Genomic DNA, 13,075 nt, shown 5'->3' with positions numbered 1-13,075 from the left:
GCTTTCCCGGGCCTTGGGGCACCCCAAGCCCATGTATCCGCTTTCCCAGGCCTTGGTCTTGGGCTCTCCACACAGGCACAAGAGCCAAGGAGCTAAATTTCAAAGTTCTAGTGTGAAGGCGGAGACATGGCCCCACTGCAGTCCCTCGTCCCCTGGGCGGGCTGGTGCGGTGCTTTCTCTCTCGTGGACGCACAGATTCTCTCCTCCAGCCTCATCACATCTCGTCCCACCTCCCAGGGCGCAGGGGGGCCCCTAGGCCTGGGCAGTGGCTGCGTCTGCAGCAGAAGGTCCACACTGGGCTGTTCTGCTGCTGGACCTTCCCCCTGGGCTTCAGGCAGAACAGATCAAGCCCCACGAGGAATGGAAATTGTCCCAGCTGCCAGAAGATTTTCTTGTACCACTGGCATCTGCCTCCATCTCTCCAGGCTGCAGTAATCCTGACTTCTAGTCTAGCCCCAGATCCTGTGCTTGGTCATTTCAAATGAAGTGGGTGCTGCAAGACGACTGACTTGCAGCTCGTGGAAGGTTTGTCAGCCTGGATCTCAAAACCTCATCCCCTGGCAGGCGGGGCAGCACATGGATGCTTTCACCCTGGGGGCTGTGTGTCCTCCTGAAGGAGTCACTGAGACCCTGGACCCCAGGGCAGCCCTCGTGGGGTGGCAACACAGCTGCTAGGAAGGGGTGCTCCACGCATTTGGTCCTGTTTTCTGTCCGGTGGAGCTGCAGGTGCTCTCTGCCCAGGCTCCTGACCCGAGAAGATAGAGGAATGCGGGCACCTTACAGGTGGCCTGGCCCTGCATCCCTGGCTGTGACGCCGGGGGTCCCAAAAGGGACGTTTTGAGCTGGGCCAGCATATGCTCCCTGGACACCTACATCCCTCCTTGGAAAGCGGCTGGACTGGCAGACCCCAGGCCTCGCCAGAGGAACGGGGCTGGATCTAGGCCCGCCGGCCCTCTGTGTGCCTGACCCTCCCACATCTGGCAAACATTCTTCCCCAAAACACCCTCCCAGTGAGGAAGGTCAGTGCCAGAGACTTGGGGCAGTTCTCCCTGCAGTCCTCAGCTGCCGGCCTCCTGGTGCTGGGAAACGCTAGCCCTTCATCTCTATTCCTCACACAGGGTCTGAGGGATCATCTTCACCAGCTGCTCTCAGCCCTGAAAGCTCTTTCAGAAAGCAGGGCGGGCACCTGTCTGCTCTGTTGTCTTTCTGTCAGAGCGGGAGGGTGACTAGGGTCCGCTGAGCAAATGTGGGGCTGGATTCAGACATCAGCTCCATCCTGTCCCAGCCCATGGGCCTGGAAGGTGTTAACTTGCTAATTCTTCTGTCTTGCCTTTAAAAAAAAAAAAAAGAAGTAATAACATGTTCATTGCATTAGACTCTTAAAATACCATAAAACAAAACGCCGCTCTCCATTACCCCAGCCCCGGCCTGGGGGGAGGATCCAGGAGGTTGCGTTGCAAAGAGCCTCTGGTCTCCTGGATCCCAGAGACCATCAGGAGCGGGCCCTACACGCTAGCTTCCTGGCGCTGGACGGGGATGGTGGACGGAGCTGGACCACCACTCGCTTCCCAGGGACGTGGGGCCTGGAAGCACTGGGTGGGCCGGACATGGGGTCAGCAGGGGGCTGGGGGTGAGCCAAGCCCCGGACAGAAGTCCTCCTGGTACGGCTACGGGGCTGGAGGTCCCTGGGCCTCAGAGCCAGACGGTCTGTGTCCTCTAGGTGACAAGCAGGCCTCAGAGACCCACACCTGCCTGGGGCCACACACATAGTCCGTGGCTGAATGGGCCACCTTTGCCACCCCTGCCCCTCAGCTGGGTGGACTGGGAGCCCTGGCGCTTCCCCACAGAACTTGGGGTTCTCATCCCAGTGCCTGGCTCTTGTCGTTTCCAGGGATCGCCGTGTGCAACATCCCGTCCGCGGCAGTGGAAGAGACGGCCGACTCCACCATCTGCCACATTCTGAACCTGTACCGGCGGAACACGTGGCTATACCAGGCGCTGCGGGAAGGCACGCGGGTGCAGAGCGTCGAGCAGATCCGGGAGGTTGCCTCGGGGGCAGCCCGCATCCGCGGGGAGACGCTGGGCCTCATTGGCTTCGGTACGTGCGCCTGCTCCGCAGGGACCACCTGGGGGAGGCAGGCCTGGCCCTGGAAGTCGGGGTGCGCTGCAGCTGTGCCTGTGGGAGGAGCTCGCTTGGGCCGGAGGAAGGCCCTTGCCCTTTGCCGAGCTGCCTGGGGTGGGAGGTCAGAGGTCAAGACTGACCAGGGAACTCGCCCAGAGGTAAGATCTGGGCTGCTTCTGGAAGAATGGGTCTGACGTCGGCGGGAGGGCGCCCCCAGGAAGGCGCCGTACTCCCTAACTGCCCCAGGTAGAGGGTGAGGGGCTGGTGGCTGAGTGGAGACCCAGGCAGTGGGCAAGGCCCACCTGCAGGCGCCAGGCGGGGGTGGCAGTGGAGTCGCTGAAGGATTTTTGCGCCAGAAGGTGGCGGGGTCAGGTCAGCAGCTTGGAAAGCTCCCCCAAGAGAGGGGGCATGGTAAGGCCTCCCTCCACGGTGACACGGCGGGCGGCCCTGGGAGCGCCTGGGGCAGGTTCCTCAGGAGGAGGTGCGCCGCGGTGGAAAGCAGCCTGGCTGCCACGGCTGTTGGCAGCACTGGGCCCCAAGTCGAGCCCCGACTCGGCAAACGGGAGCCGGCCGGGTGGGCTTGCTCGTTGCTGAGCCTCAGTCCCACCGCTCACCGGCTCTGCGACCTTGAGGACAGAGCTCGACCTCTCTGCGTCAGTTTCCAATCTGTCAATTGGGAACGAGTGTTACACGGTTGCTGCCTGGAAGCACACGGGTGCGTTGTGACTGCAGGGCTTGGCTTCCAGAAGGCCCCCCAAGCTGCCGGTCAGCCGTCAGCTTGGAGCTCTGTGTTTCCGAATAACTGAGGGCAGGACCTCTGGAACGGCCACAGTGCCTCCTTGTGCCGCAAGTTCCTGTCCAGGAGGCCCGGGTACCGGCTGGAACAAGTAGAAGGAGCTGGGCTTCTTCCAGGAGCGCACATCTTTCCAGCACCCGGGTCTGGGTGCTAAGAGCCCAGGTTTCAGGGGTGATCACACTCAGGGAGCTAATCCTTTCGCCAAAGAGTCTGTCTTCATTTTTCTGGAGTGGAAGATACAATATGACTCAAATGCTGGTGCTCTGTGAGCCGCAGCGCCCTCTGCTGGTGCCCGCGGGGCTTCCCACCGCTCTGGGAAGTGGGTCTTGGAGACGGTTCTTAGAACAACGTGCATTCTTAAGCCGATGCACAGGCCTCAGGTGGGCTCCGGCCAGGGTGCAGAGCCTCACCTTGCGAGTGGCCCGTAGAACACTTGTTTCCAGGGCGTCTGACCGCAGCCATCACAGCAAGTTCTTACGGGGGACGTTTCTTCGGCTGTACCCTTTGCCATCCATCTTTTGAAGGCCGGTCCCGTGAATTCCAGCCCTGTTTACTCAAGACTGTAAGCCAAGCACTGCCACAGTCCCGGAGCCCCCCTGCACACTGGGTTTTTCCTTGCTACCTTTCCTGGTCTCTCTGGAGCCTCCCAGAACTGTAGGCAGAGCTGAGGCAGGAGGCGGCATGGTCATACACGGCCTCACGCCTCTGCTGCCGCCCTGTTTGGGGCTGAAAGCCTCCGCTTGCCTAAGAGTCGGCCGAGAAGCAGCAGCAGAGCCCGGAGTGTGGAGCAAGTTCCTCCAAACCCAGTTCATGCCGCCGCGCAGGGGCCTGGACGGGGTGCCGTCGCGAGCTTGACCCCAGCCCGGGCTGGTGGTGGGTACTGCTCAAGGCCAGCCTCCGAGTTGGGAATAAGCATGAAAAATCTGAAGGGAAAGCGTGCCAACAGTGACAGTATTTTTATTTTATGTTTTTGTTTGTTTATTGGTTTATTTTGCGGTACGTGGGCCTCTCCCGTTGCAGAGCACAGACTCCAGACGCACAGGCTCAGCAGCCATGGCTCACGGGCCCAGCCGCTCCCCGGCATGTGGGATCCTCCCGGACCGGGGCACGAACCCGTGTCCCCTGCATCGGCAGGCGGACTCTCAACCACTGCGCCACCAGGGAAGCCCTATTTTGTCTTTTTAAGGCCAAGGCAATTAGGTTCTCCTCTCTGAGGCTGGGTTTTGATCAAGTCAGTAAGAGAATTTATCATCAGGTCTTGCAAAATTTAGTCAGGAAAACCCCATGGCTGAAGTAGAGCCAGTGGAAAGATGAGGGTTCGTGAATTTATGAAAAGCAGAGCCATGGGGAAGGCTCTGGTGACTGGCCGTGACTCCGCCCCGGGCACTGCTGCCGGGACCCCATCTCCTGTGAAAGTGTGTTAGGACGCAGGGGGGAAGGAGGGCAGCTAAAGGCCGGCAAAGCGGGGGGTGGCGGGTGTGCTGGCGTTGGCCGTGAGCCCCAGCTGCCGCGTGGTGGGGGCGCTTGGTTCCGAACCTCGGGTACGTCAGAGGGGGGTCTTCGGGTCACTGCTGCCCTTCCCGCCCCTGCCGTCGTGCTGGCTCCTCTGCAGTGTGGCTGTACTTCCTGGCTCACCGTGTCCAAGTGGTGACACTGAAGAGGGATGGCACGAGGGGTGTGACCGCGGGCGACCCCGCAGCTGTCCCTCCTGATCAGAACGGCCTTATCAGAGCTTTGCCTCCAGACCATGGCGGTGGTGGAAGTGCCGCCCATTTGGATTGCAGTTTCAGCAGGAGGCGGTGGCGGTCCGCCACCCCACCGCCCTCCCGCGGGCTTCCCTTCTTCCCTTCTTCCTCCTGCACATTTGAGTAATGGTTTTCGAGCCAGATTTATTCTGCGCTCTCCCCAAATCAGCCCCTCCGGGTATCATTCACACCATTTTGTGTTCAAGCTGAAAACTGCTCTGGGAAGCAAGAGGCGCCGTCCATGGGGGTCAGCGGGTTTGCGCAAATGACGGCCACTCAGGAGTCGGGGAAGCCTTCGCGTCCTGTTAGGCGACGTCGCTAACTTGCTGGAGGCCTGACCCACGCTCCACGTGTGCTCAGAGCCCCACCTCTCAACCAGAGCACTTCCCCACATCCATCGGTGCTCAGGCCAGGCTGCAGTGGTCAGTTTCGATCACTGTTCATGAGCAAACCTGGTGGCAGTTACACAAGAGGACAGCCCCTGTTCGACACTGAGAGCAATAAAGAGATGAAGCTCAGGTTAAGAAGCCCACTGTATCAGCAAACAAGTAGGGGAAAGAGAAATACGAAGGAGATGATATCGGTGATGGTTGAGAGCTGGCACGTGGAGTTCACTAGATTGTTCTCTCTAGTTATGTCTGTGTTTGAAAATGTGCCTAATAGGAACCTGAAAAAAAAAACAACTACTCTGGTAGCAAGTACAGGTGATAAGCGCTGCCCTGCTCACCCAGAAGTGTTGGCCCGGCTCCGGCCCCAGTGACCTGGGGAGAAGTGCTGGCCTCAGGTGGCACCAAGCCCTGGGCGTTCGGTTCTCCCAGCACCACCACAGATTGGGTCCAACTGCCAGAAGTGCTGGAGGCAGCAGAGCTGCGGCTGGGCACCACGCAAGGTCCCGGCCTCGGGACGAGCGTCGGCAGGAGGCGCGGGGGCCTCGCTCACCTGGACGCTCTCTTTCTGCACAGGTCGCACGGGGCAGGCGGTTGCTGTTCGAGCCAAGGCCTTTGGATTCAGCGTCATATTTTATGACCCCTACTTGCAGGATGGGATAGAGCGGTCCCTGGGCGTGCAGAGGGTCTACACCCTGCAGGACTTACTGTATCAGAGCGACTGCGTCTCCTTGCACTGTAATCTCAACGAACATAACCATCACCTCATCAATGACTTTACTATAAAGCAGGTAAATTGAAATAAATGGTCTCAGACCCTGGAAACGTCTGTCAAAACCAAAGGGGGAATGGGAAACGGTCCAGTGGACACACCAGTGAGCGGAGAAGAAAGTCCCCCGAGGCATCAGCAAGGAGCTGGGCGGGGCCCCCTCCGTGAGATGGGCCGTGGTGAGCGGGGAGGGGCAGGACCCGGCCCAGGACCCAGCTCTGACCAGGCCTGGCCTCCAAGACAGCCAGTTGACAGGTCACGGCTCCCGCCGCCCCAGCTTGCAGCCCTCTATCGGGGTCAGCGGGAGCGGCCCCCCGGCCCCTCGCTGTCACTGAGGCTCCGCGCTCCCTTCCCCCGCAGCCGCTGCGCGCGCATCAAACACCCAGACCCACTACCATCCACTGCCGCGGCTCCCTTCTTCAAACCTGGGTGCAGGCTCCTCCCAAGGCGGCAGCGGCGGCACCCGTTTACCAGCTTTTCCCTCCCCCTCGCAGATGAGGCAAGGAGCATTCCTAGTGAACGCGGCCCGCGGCGGACTGGTGGATGAGAAAGCCTTAGCCCAAGCCCTCAAGGAAGGCAGGATACGAGGGGCCGCCCTCGACGTGCACGAATCGGAGCCTTTCAGGCAGGTTTGGTAGCTCAGGGCTCGCACAGGAACTTGTAGGAGCCCCACTGTGAACTCGGGGCAGCTTCCCAGACGGGTCCTGGGTGGGCACCTGGAGACCAGGTTTACAGCCTCTGCTCTTCTAAGGTCTGTGCTGTATTCTCACCAAGTATAAAAGGGCCAGAAGCTCCCCCAAAGATGATCAGAAAGGGGAGAGGCAGGAAGACAAATGGCGGTGAAGAGCAGGCTTTCCCCGTACTCTGGATTGCTCTGGTTGGAGGCAGGCTAGTCGGCCCTCCCTAGAATTGTCCCTTCTTTCCGAGTCCCTCGTGATGCCTGACGCTAATTACAGTTTTATGAGTATGTTCTTACAGTCCCAACCCTTAGGAAACAGACTGCAGAATCCCCCCCCCCCCCCGTTTTATCTGTGTGGCTAGCATTCCACACGGCCAAGGGCTCCCTTTTGACGAGCAGGGCAGGAGTGAGAGTGACGTGCGTTGTTTTCCTCATCTACTGTGTTTTTTGTATGCTCATCTAGCTTTGCTCAGGGTCCCCTGAAAGACGCACCGAATCTCATTTGTACACCCCACACGGCCTGGTACAGTGAGCAAGCCTCACTGGAGATGAGGGAGGCGGCCGCCACCGAGATCCGCCGGGCCATCACAGGTGAGCCCTCCGCCACGCTGGCCGCCTCCGATCCCGGTGACGGACACGCGGAAGGGGGCGTGGGGCTTTGCTGCTGGCAGAGGTGGTCTCTAGGCGTCAAGTTGAAGAAATTCGCAATGAGTTGGGCCCCGTTTCTTTCAGCGGAAACCAATTCCCTTTTGTATTAGCCAGTGCAAGTCTCACAAACCTGGAAGGGGAGGGAGCCCCAGGGGGAGCCTTGGGCAGCTCCCTTCTGTTTGGCTGAAGCCCAGTGTGGTTCAGGCCCTGGAACAAGTCATATGTTGTGGAAATACAAGGGCCGGCCCTTCCTATCAAAGAGTAAGAGACTTGCATTGTAGCTTGTCCCCGCATAACAGATAAGTATAACATTTAAGTCATTGTGACCTTGAAAAATACCTATGATTACTTTTAATCATCTTATTCCAGGTCGCATCCCAGAGAGCTTAAGAAACTGTGTGAACAAGGAATTCTTTGTCACAACAGCTCCCTGGTCAGTAATAGATCAGCAAGCAATTCATCCAGAGCTCAATGGTGCCACATACAGGTGAGGAGAGGAATGGGCTGAGCCCTGCTCCCTGGGGGAGGGCGGAGACAGGGGACTTGGGGACGTTAAGCCAACCTGAGCGCTAGTAGGAATTACACACTGTCCCCTCCTCTCAGTTCTTCCATGGAACAAACATAGTTTGGGGACAGAGCCGAGAATTGGAATTCCTATTTTAAAGGGGGTGCGGGGTACGGGTGGGTTGTGCATTCCCCAGCGGGTCTGAATCACTGTTCATTCCGAAGCCACGTGAAAACCAGAGGGTTTCTAGGTGAAAAGGTACAGAAAAGGTCATCAAGGAAGAGGGCCTGATTTTGTTTTCTAACTTGAACTTTCTGTCCAAGGAGAGCATTCTGGCCAAAGCCCAGTCCATTTGACGGGCGGGGGGGGGGGGGGGTGTCTTTGTTTCTCCGTGAAGCAGGAAGTTTGACCCCAGGGGCACGTGACAGTGACAGAGTTTGGGTGGGACTGAGGCAAGAGAGCCTGCACTGGGGACACGAGCCAGGACCCTTGGAAGGGACCAGGGGTTTTGTCTGTGGTAGTTTTCCATGGTTCTCTTCCCCCAGCATGGCCGGTTGCAGGGAAATAGCTCCTCCCCCATAAAGGAGAGAAGCTGCAGCGTGGAATGCCAGAAGGGACCTTTTGTTCTGCTTACTCTGACCCAGGACTGCCCCACCTTGGCAGTACTGGGCCAGATGTCCCGTGCGTTATAGGATGTATAGTGGCAGCCCTGGTCCCCACCCGCTAGATGCCGATAGCACCTCTCACTCCCAACGGTGACAACTAAAAACGCCCCCCAGACACTGCCCGGGATCCCTGGTTTTGAACCACTGCTTTAGGGGGCGATTAAATATAGTCTGTGTAAAAGGACCCATACATGAAAGCTCCTACTCTGGGCAAGGAAGCTAAGCGGTTTCTTCCTAAGTCACATGGCTTTATTTACATGCAGCATGTTCTATTAAAGTCCTACTTGTGTTTTACCCTCATAAGCATTTTCAAGCATCACTTGAGCCCAGCCCAGCACCAGATTGGATTCCCCTGTTTGTCCGTGTTGGTGGCCTACCCTTTAAGGGCCACGTCCTAATTATTCCGGAATGAACAGTGATTCAGACCCCCTGGGGAATGCACAACCCACCCGTACCCCGCACCCCCTTTAAAATAGGAATTCCAATTCTCGGCTCTGTCCCAAGAGCAAGGCTCCTTGGCCCCTTGGAAAACTGCTTGTGCTGGAGGGTTGCAGATCACAGGGTCCTGTTCATCAGAGTCCTCCTGGACAGTCCCTGACCAGCGTCACTGTAACAGGCCGAGACCCCGTCCCCTTTACCGCAAGTGTGAAGGGTTTGATAACTTGGAGAGGAAGACTAATTCTAAAGCCCCTGCTTCATAAGTATGTTTTGTCCTCAGTGTTTAAATACACGAGTCACACCTGTGCATGATGTCCATGTGCTTGGGCGTGCGCGCGCGCACAGCCATTCCTGTGCCTGCAGGATAAGATGAGGCCACGTTCAGGTGCCCTCCAGGTACCCTCAGAGGGCAGGCATCCTGCCCGTCACCAGCTCACCATCTCCCCTGCTGCTGCCCTGTCCCCACCCACATGCCAGGTTACGGGAGCCGGTAACTAACCAGCCTAGGAAGTCACTTCGCAAGCGTACTTCACGCCCTCTGTTAGGAAATCATTAAAGCCTCTGATATAACTGATGAATACTTTCTAACACAGCCGGAAAACCTGGAATTTATTTTATCCAAAACGTTTTCCAAATGTGACACGGTTTCCCCACGCACAATTAATTAGTATAGTCTATTGCTGTTGCCTAAAAGCTACAAAATTAGTGCTTTGATTGGACTGAATAGGCTTTGTTGTTTATGAATTAGATGTCCATGTTTAACTTTTCCATGTAGATTTCTCCTTGCTTTGGAGGTAGGAAGTATGACAACCCATTCCATAAAACAGGCAGAGCAAGAGCTTGGCAGCTTCTGGGGCCTGAACTTAACCGGCCCTTTCTCTTGTGCCCGCCCTCCCTAGATACCCGCCAGGCATCGTGGGCGTGGCTCCGGGAGGACTTCCTGCAGCCATGGAAGGGATCATCCCCGGAGGCATCCCGGTAACCCACAACCTCCCCACGGTGGCACACCCTTCCCAAGCTCCCTCTCCCAACCAGCCCACAAAACACGGGGACAGTCGAGAGCACCCCAACGAGCAATAGCAGAGAGTGACGGAAGGTAACCATTCAGATACACCTGGGACCAAGAGACAGTGAAAAATAGATGAACTAAGAGAAAAGGAATCTGACAGTCTTTTTAACTGATTCTGGACATACGCATCATTGACGTTGCAGTGTTAAAACTACAAAGGAGCTCGAAGCCGAGACTTGGGAAAACTGAAGATGTCGTCTGCTTGAGGAAGCGCTGAAAAAGACTAGGACGTGATTTATTAACGACCAACTTCTGTTATTGTGTGTTAAGTTTTTCATCTGTGCATCAAATCACAAAGAATAAATAGATCTTTTTCCTTTATCAGTCCCTTGGACACAGCAGGTCCTGAACACCTTGCTCTAGAATGTTGCATCAGGAGTTCCAAACATCAAAATAAAAAATATTAAGAGGAAATCCCCATCCTATGACTCTAGTCCCTTCGGTCCACGGGGGCTGGTTACCTCTTTTGCTAATAGGAAGATTAAATTACTACAAAATGGGGAGAAAACTGTTTGCCTGTGTTAGACAACCGCGAGCATAGGATTGAAGACAGTACAGGCTCCTGTACAGAGAAGTCTCTCCCATCTGAACTGCAATACTGAGCGGGCAAGTTGGTTGTGAGTTCAGTAAAAACCCTCTGATGATGCAAAAAAAAAAAAAAAAGTATTAAGTTTCACAAGCTGTTTGTACTCAAATATATTTTCTCAGTTTCAGATCCTCAGCTATTTTATTGAGTGGAAAGTCTTGAACTGAAAGGGTTCAAGAAGAATAATGTTGCATTTCCTTATGTCTCAGGAAACACTTTTTATGGTAACTTGTCAGATTGTCTATGAACAAACCCACTTTTTTAGACATTGATAAAGTCTTCTTTTCTTCACGTGATATTTTATACAGGAACACTTCAGGTGTGTTATTAGATGTGACTGATTTTAACAAATCCTATTAGATTTGTATCAACTAGTTACATGTTATATTCATAGTCTTTTGTGAATCATCGCCTTTTTGTTTAAAAGATGGCCTCTTTTGAGCCTTTGTATAGGTACATTCCTGTTTTTGTGACAAAAAACCTTTAAAACTGTCCCAAACAGAAAAATAATGGCTATCAGAAGTATGTTTTGTTTTAGTGTGAGTTACCGTTACTGTATTTGTTTATTGTAAAGGTGGACATTTAGCGTTCAGTGCAGTTTTCAATAAAAAGTAATAAAAATTTCTGTTAAGCTCTGAAATTCAAGTACAACTCACCAGTGTAAAAGTTCTCTCCTTGAGATGTTTAAAGGCAACTGCATGTTCAATTAGCCAGTTTCCCAACTCTTGTTATTCCGAGGGTCAAAGATTTACAGTACTTTTCTGTCATCTACCTATTCCATAACCAGACGCAAAAATGCTGATAATTACTTCATGTGACAGTTTAATTGAAAAAATCAAAACTTCACTTAAGTCCATCCTTATCAAATCATGCCATCCTTAAGATGAAATAGTGGGTTAGAACTAAGTCAGTTCAAGAAACAAAATTGGTCAAGTTTTAGAATTTTGATTTTAATTTACCCAAAAGCAAAATTATCTGGCTCAAGCATTAATGCAGGAAGGGAGGTGAATCTCAAAAAAAATTTTTTTTAATGATATTTACAAAGAAATGTTGCAAAATAATTAACATCAGCCATTTCCATAGGTTAGGAACTTTCCGTTGATTTTATGGGTCTTCCTCCTCAAATAGCATTAAACCCCTTACTACTAGCGGTATCTGCAAATGTCAGTCACGTCCAACAATTCCAGGTACCGAACTCCTTTTCAGCCGCCTCCCCCCACCCTTTCCCATTTAAAAGAAGAAGTCATGGCAGCTTAAAGCATCACCCTCCTCACTCATTTTAAGGTGGGGGCCCCACCCCAACTCTCCCATGGAAATTACACTGAAACCACCCGACACGGAGAGAGATCCTGGACAGAGATACAGCAAATGGTTACTGACCTATCACTCCGGGGAGCAAAGTGGCAGCTCAAGATCATCTTCACGACCACTTGTCAAACAGGCAATCAGTGAGGGGGTGACGTATGCACAAAAAGGAGACCCCAACCGACTATGCACAGCAATAGTCCCTTAACACAGACTAAGTCTGTGACACGATGAGCCTAAAAACCAAAAACATAAAAAGGTCCAAATCCATGGTGTACTTGGGTTTTGACAGAAAACACCACACTGTATTCTCCCTAGAAAAAGAACCATAAAGTCCATACAGTTAAAGGTATTACTGTCCGGAGTCAACCAAAAGACATACAGTATCTGTCACCCTGCCATATATAATCTGAGAAGGGACTGCAAACTCTATCTTGGGACAACAGTTATGGCTGTTTGATAGTTCAAGAGCTTAACACAGCATTGATTCACCAAAATGTTGGCCTTTACCAGCCAATCTGCTGTGAAAACCATTTAAAGCCCCATCCCTGTCTGGAGCCTAAGAAATGGAGTCATATATATATATATAATTCTTTCCCACAGGGAAGAATGCGGTACCTGTTAAACTAGATGTGGTCAGGGTCACTGATCTATAAATAAATAAATAAAGAGGCACCTCAGGGGACACACCACGCAGCAAACACAACACACGGAGGCTAAGGCTAAAGACTGAGCCTGCAGTTTTCTAAACAGCACTGACTGTAATGTAGACCGTAGCAACTAGATGCTTTTCCCTCAAACATTTCTCTTCGGATTCTTCAACTGGGAGAGCAGTTTCTGCTTAACAGCAACTAGAACAGGATGTCTGGCCACTAAAGAATTCTCTCCCTATATATGGAGAAAAGTTTATAGGGATGCTGTGCTATGTAATTAGAATGGCAGCCTTCTAAAAACTTAATTAATTCTGTCCAAAATGAAAGCAAACCATAGAGTCAATTTGTAAGAAAACATTAACCATTTGAAACAGTAACATACACATTACATCAAAATTCATTCATATGGAATCAAATTGCAAATATTTTTCCTGCAAGTTGTAGCATGCAGCAAAAGCGATCATCCTGGGAACACGTTTCAAGGAGTGTTCAGAGAGGGAAGAAAGAACTAGAGAGATGACATAGGTAATTTTCTATTTTTAGTATTCCAGCATCAAATCTGAGGTTGTGCACATTTCAATAGCATCTAAACAGAACTTAGAAGAAAACAAGAAGTAAATATTTCAAGGTTTTCACAGCCTTTTCATCAAAGGGAAGGAAAAGTGTGTGTGTGTGTGTGTGTGTGTGTGTGTGTGTGTGTGTGTGTGTG

General features: G+C 53.0%; 1 protein-coding gene across 7 annotated transcripts in view; it reads left to right on the top strand.

Moving 5' to 3' along the window:
- CTBP2 (C-terminal binding protein 2) overlaps positions 1-11,032 on the top strand; it is a 165,106-nt gene extending 154,074 nt beyond the window's left edge. For 6 of the 7 annotated variants that reach the window (XM_029245604.1, XM_029245602.1, XM_029245603.1 and 3 more), the window contains 6 exons: positions 1,892-2,098; positions 5,626-5,840; positions 6,313-6,443; positions 6,961-7,088; positions 7,515-7,632; positions 9,653-11,024. In XM_029245604.1, the coding sequence (XP_029101437.1) occupies positions 1,892-2,098; positions 5,626-5,840; positions 6,313-6,443; positions 6,961-7,088; positions 7,515-7,632; positions 9,653-9,833 (980 nt within the window). In that variant the 3' untranslated portion in view covers positions 9,834-11,024. Of the gene's footprint in view, positions 1-1,891; positions 2,099-5,625; positions 5,841-6,312; positions 6,444-6,960; positions 7,089-7,514; positions 7,633-9,652 lie in introns of all 7 variants that reach the window. The other variant, XM_029245601.1, reaches the window with a different exon arrangement.
- Positions 11,033-13,075: the final 2,043 nt, after the last annotated feature.

Source organism: Monodon monoceros, unplaced genomic scaffold, assembly GCF_005190385.1.
Source record: "Monodon monoceros isolate NGI ecotype Baffin Bay Population unplaced genomic scaffold, NGI_Narwhal_1 Super_Scaffold_4, whole genome shotgun sequence".
In the NCBI taxonomy this organism is placed as follows: Eukaryota; Metazoa; Chordata; class Mammalia; order Artiodactyla; family Monodontidae; genus Monodon; species Monodon monoceros.
The sequence above is the reverse complement of the archived record's forward strand: the minus strand, read 5'-3'. Positions and strand labels throughout refer to the sequence as shown.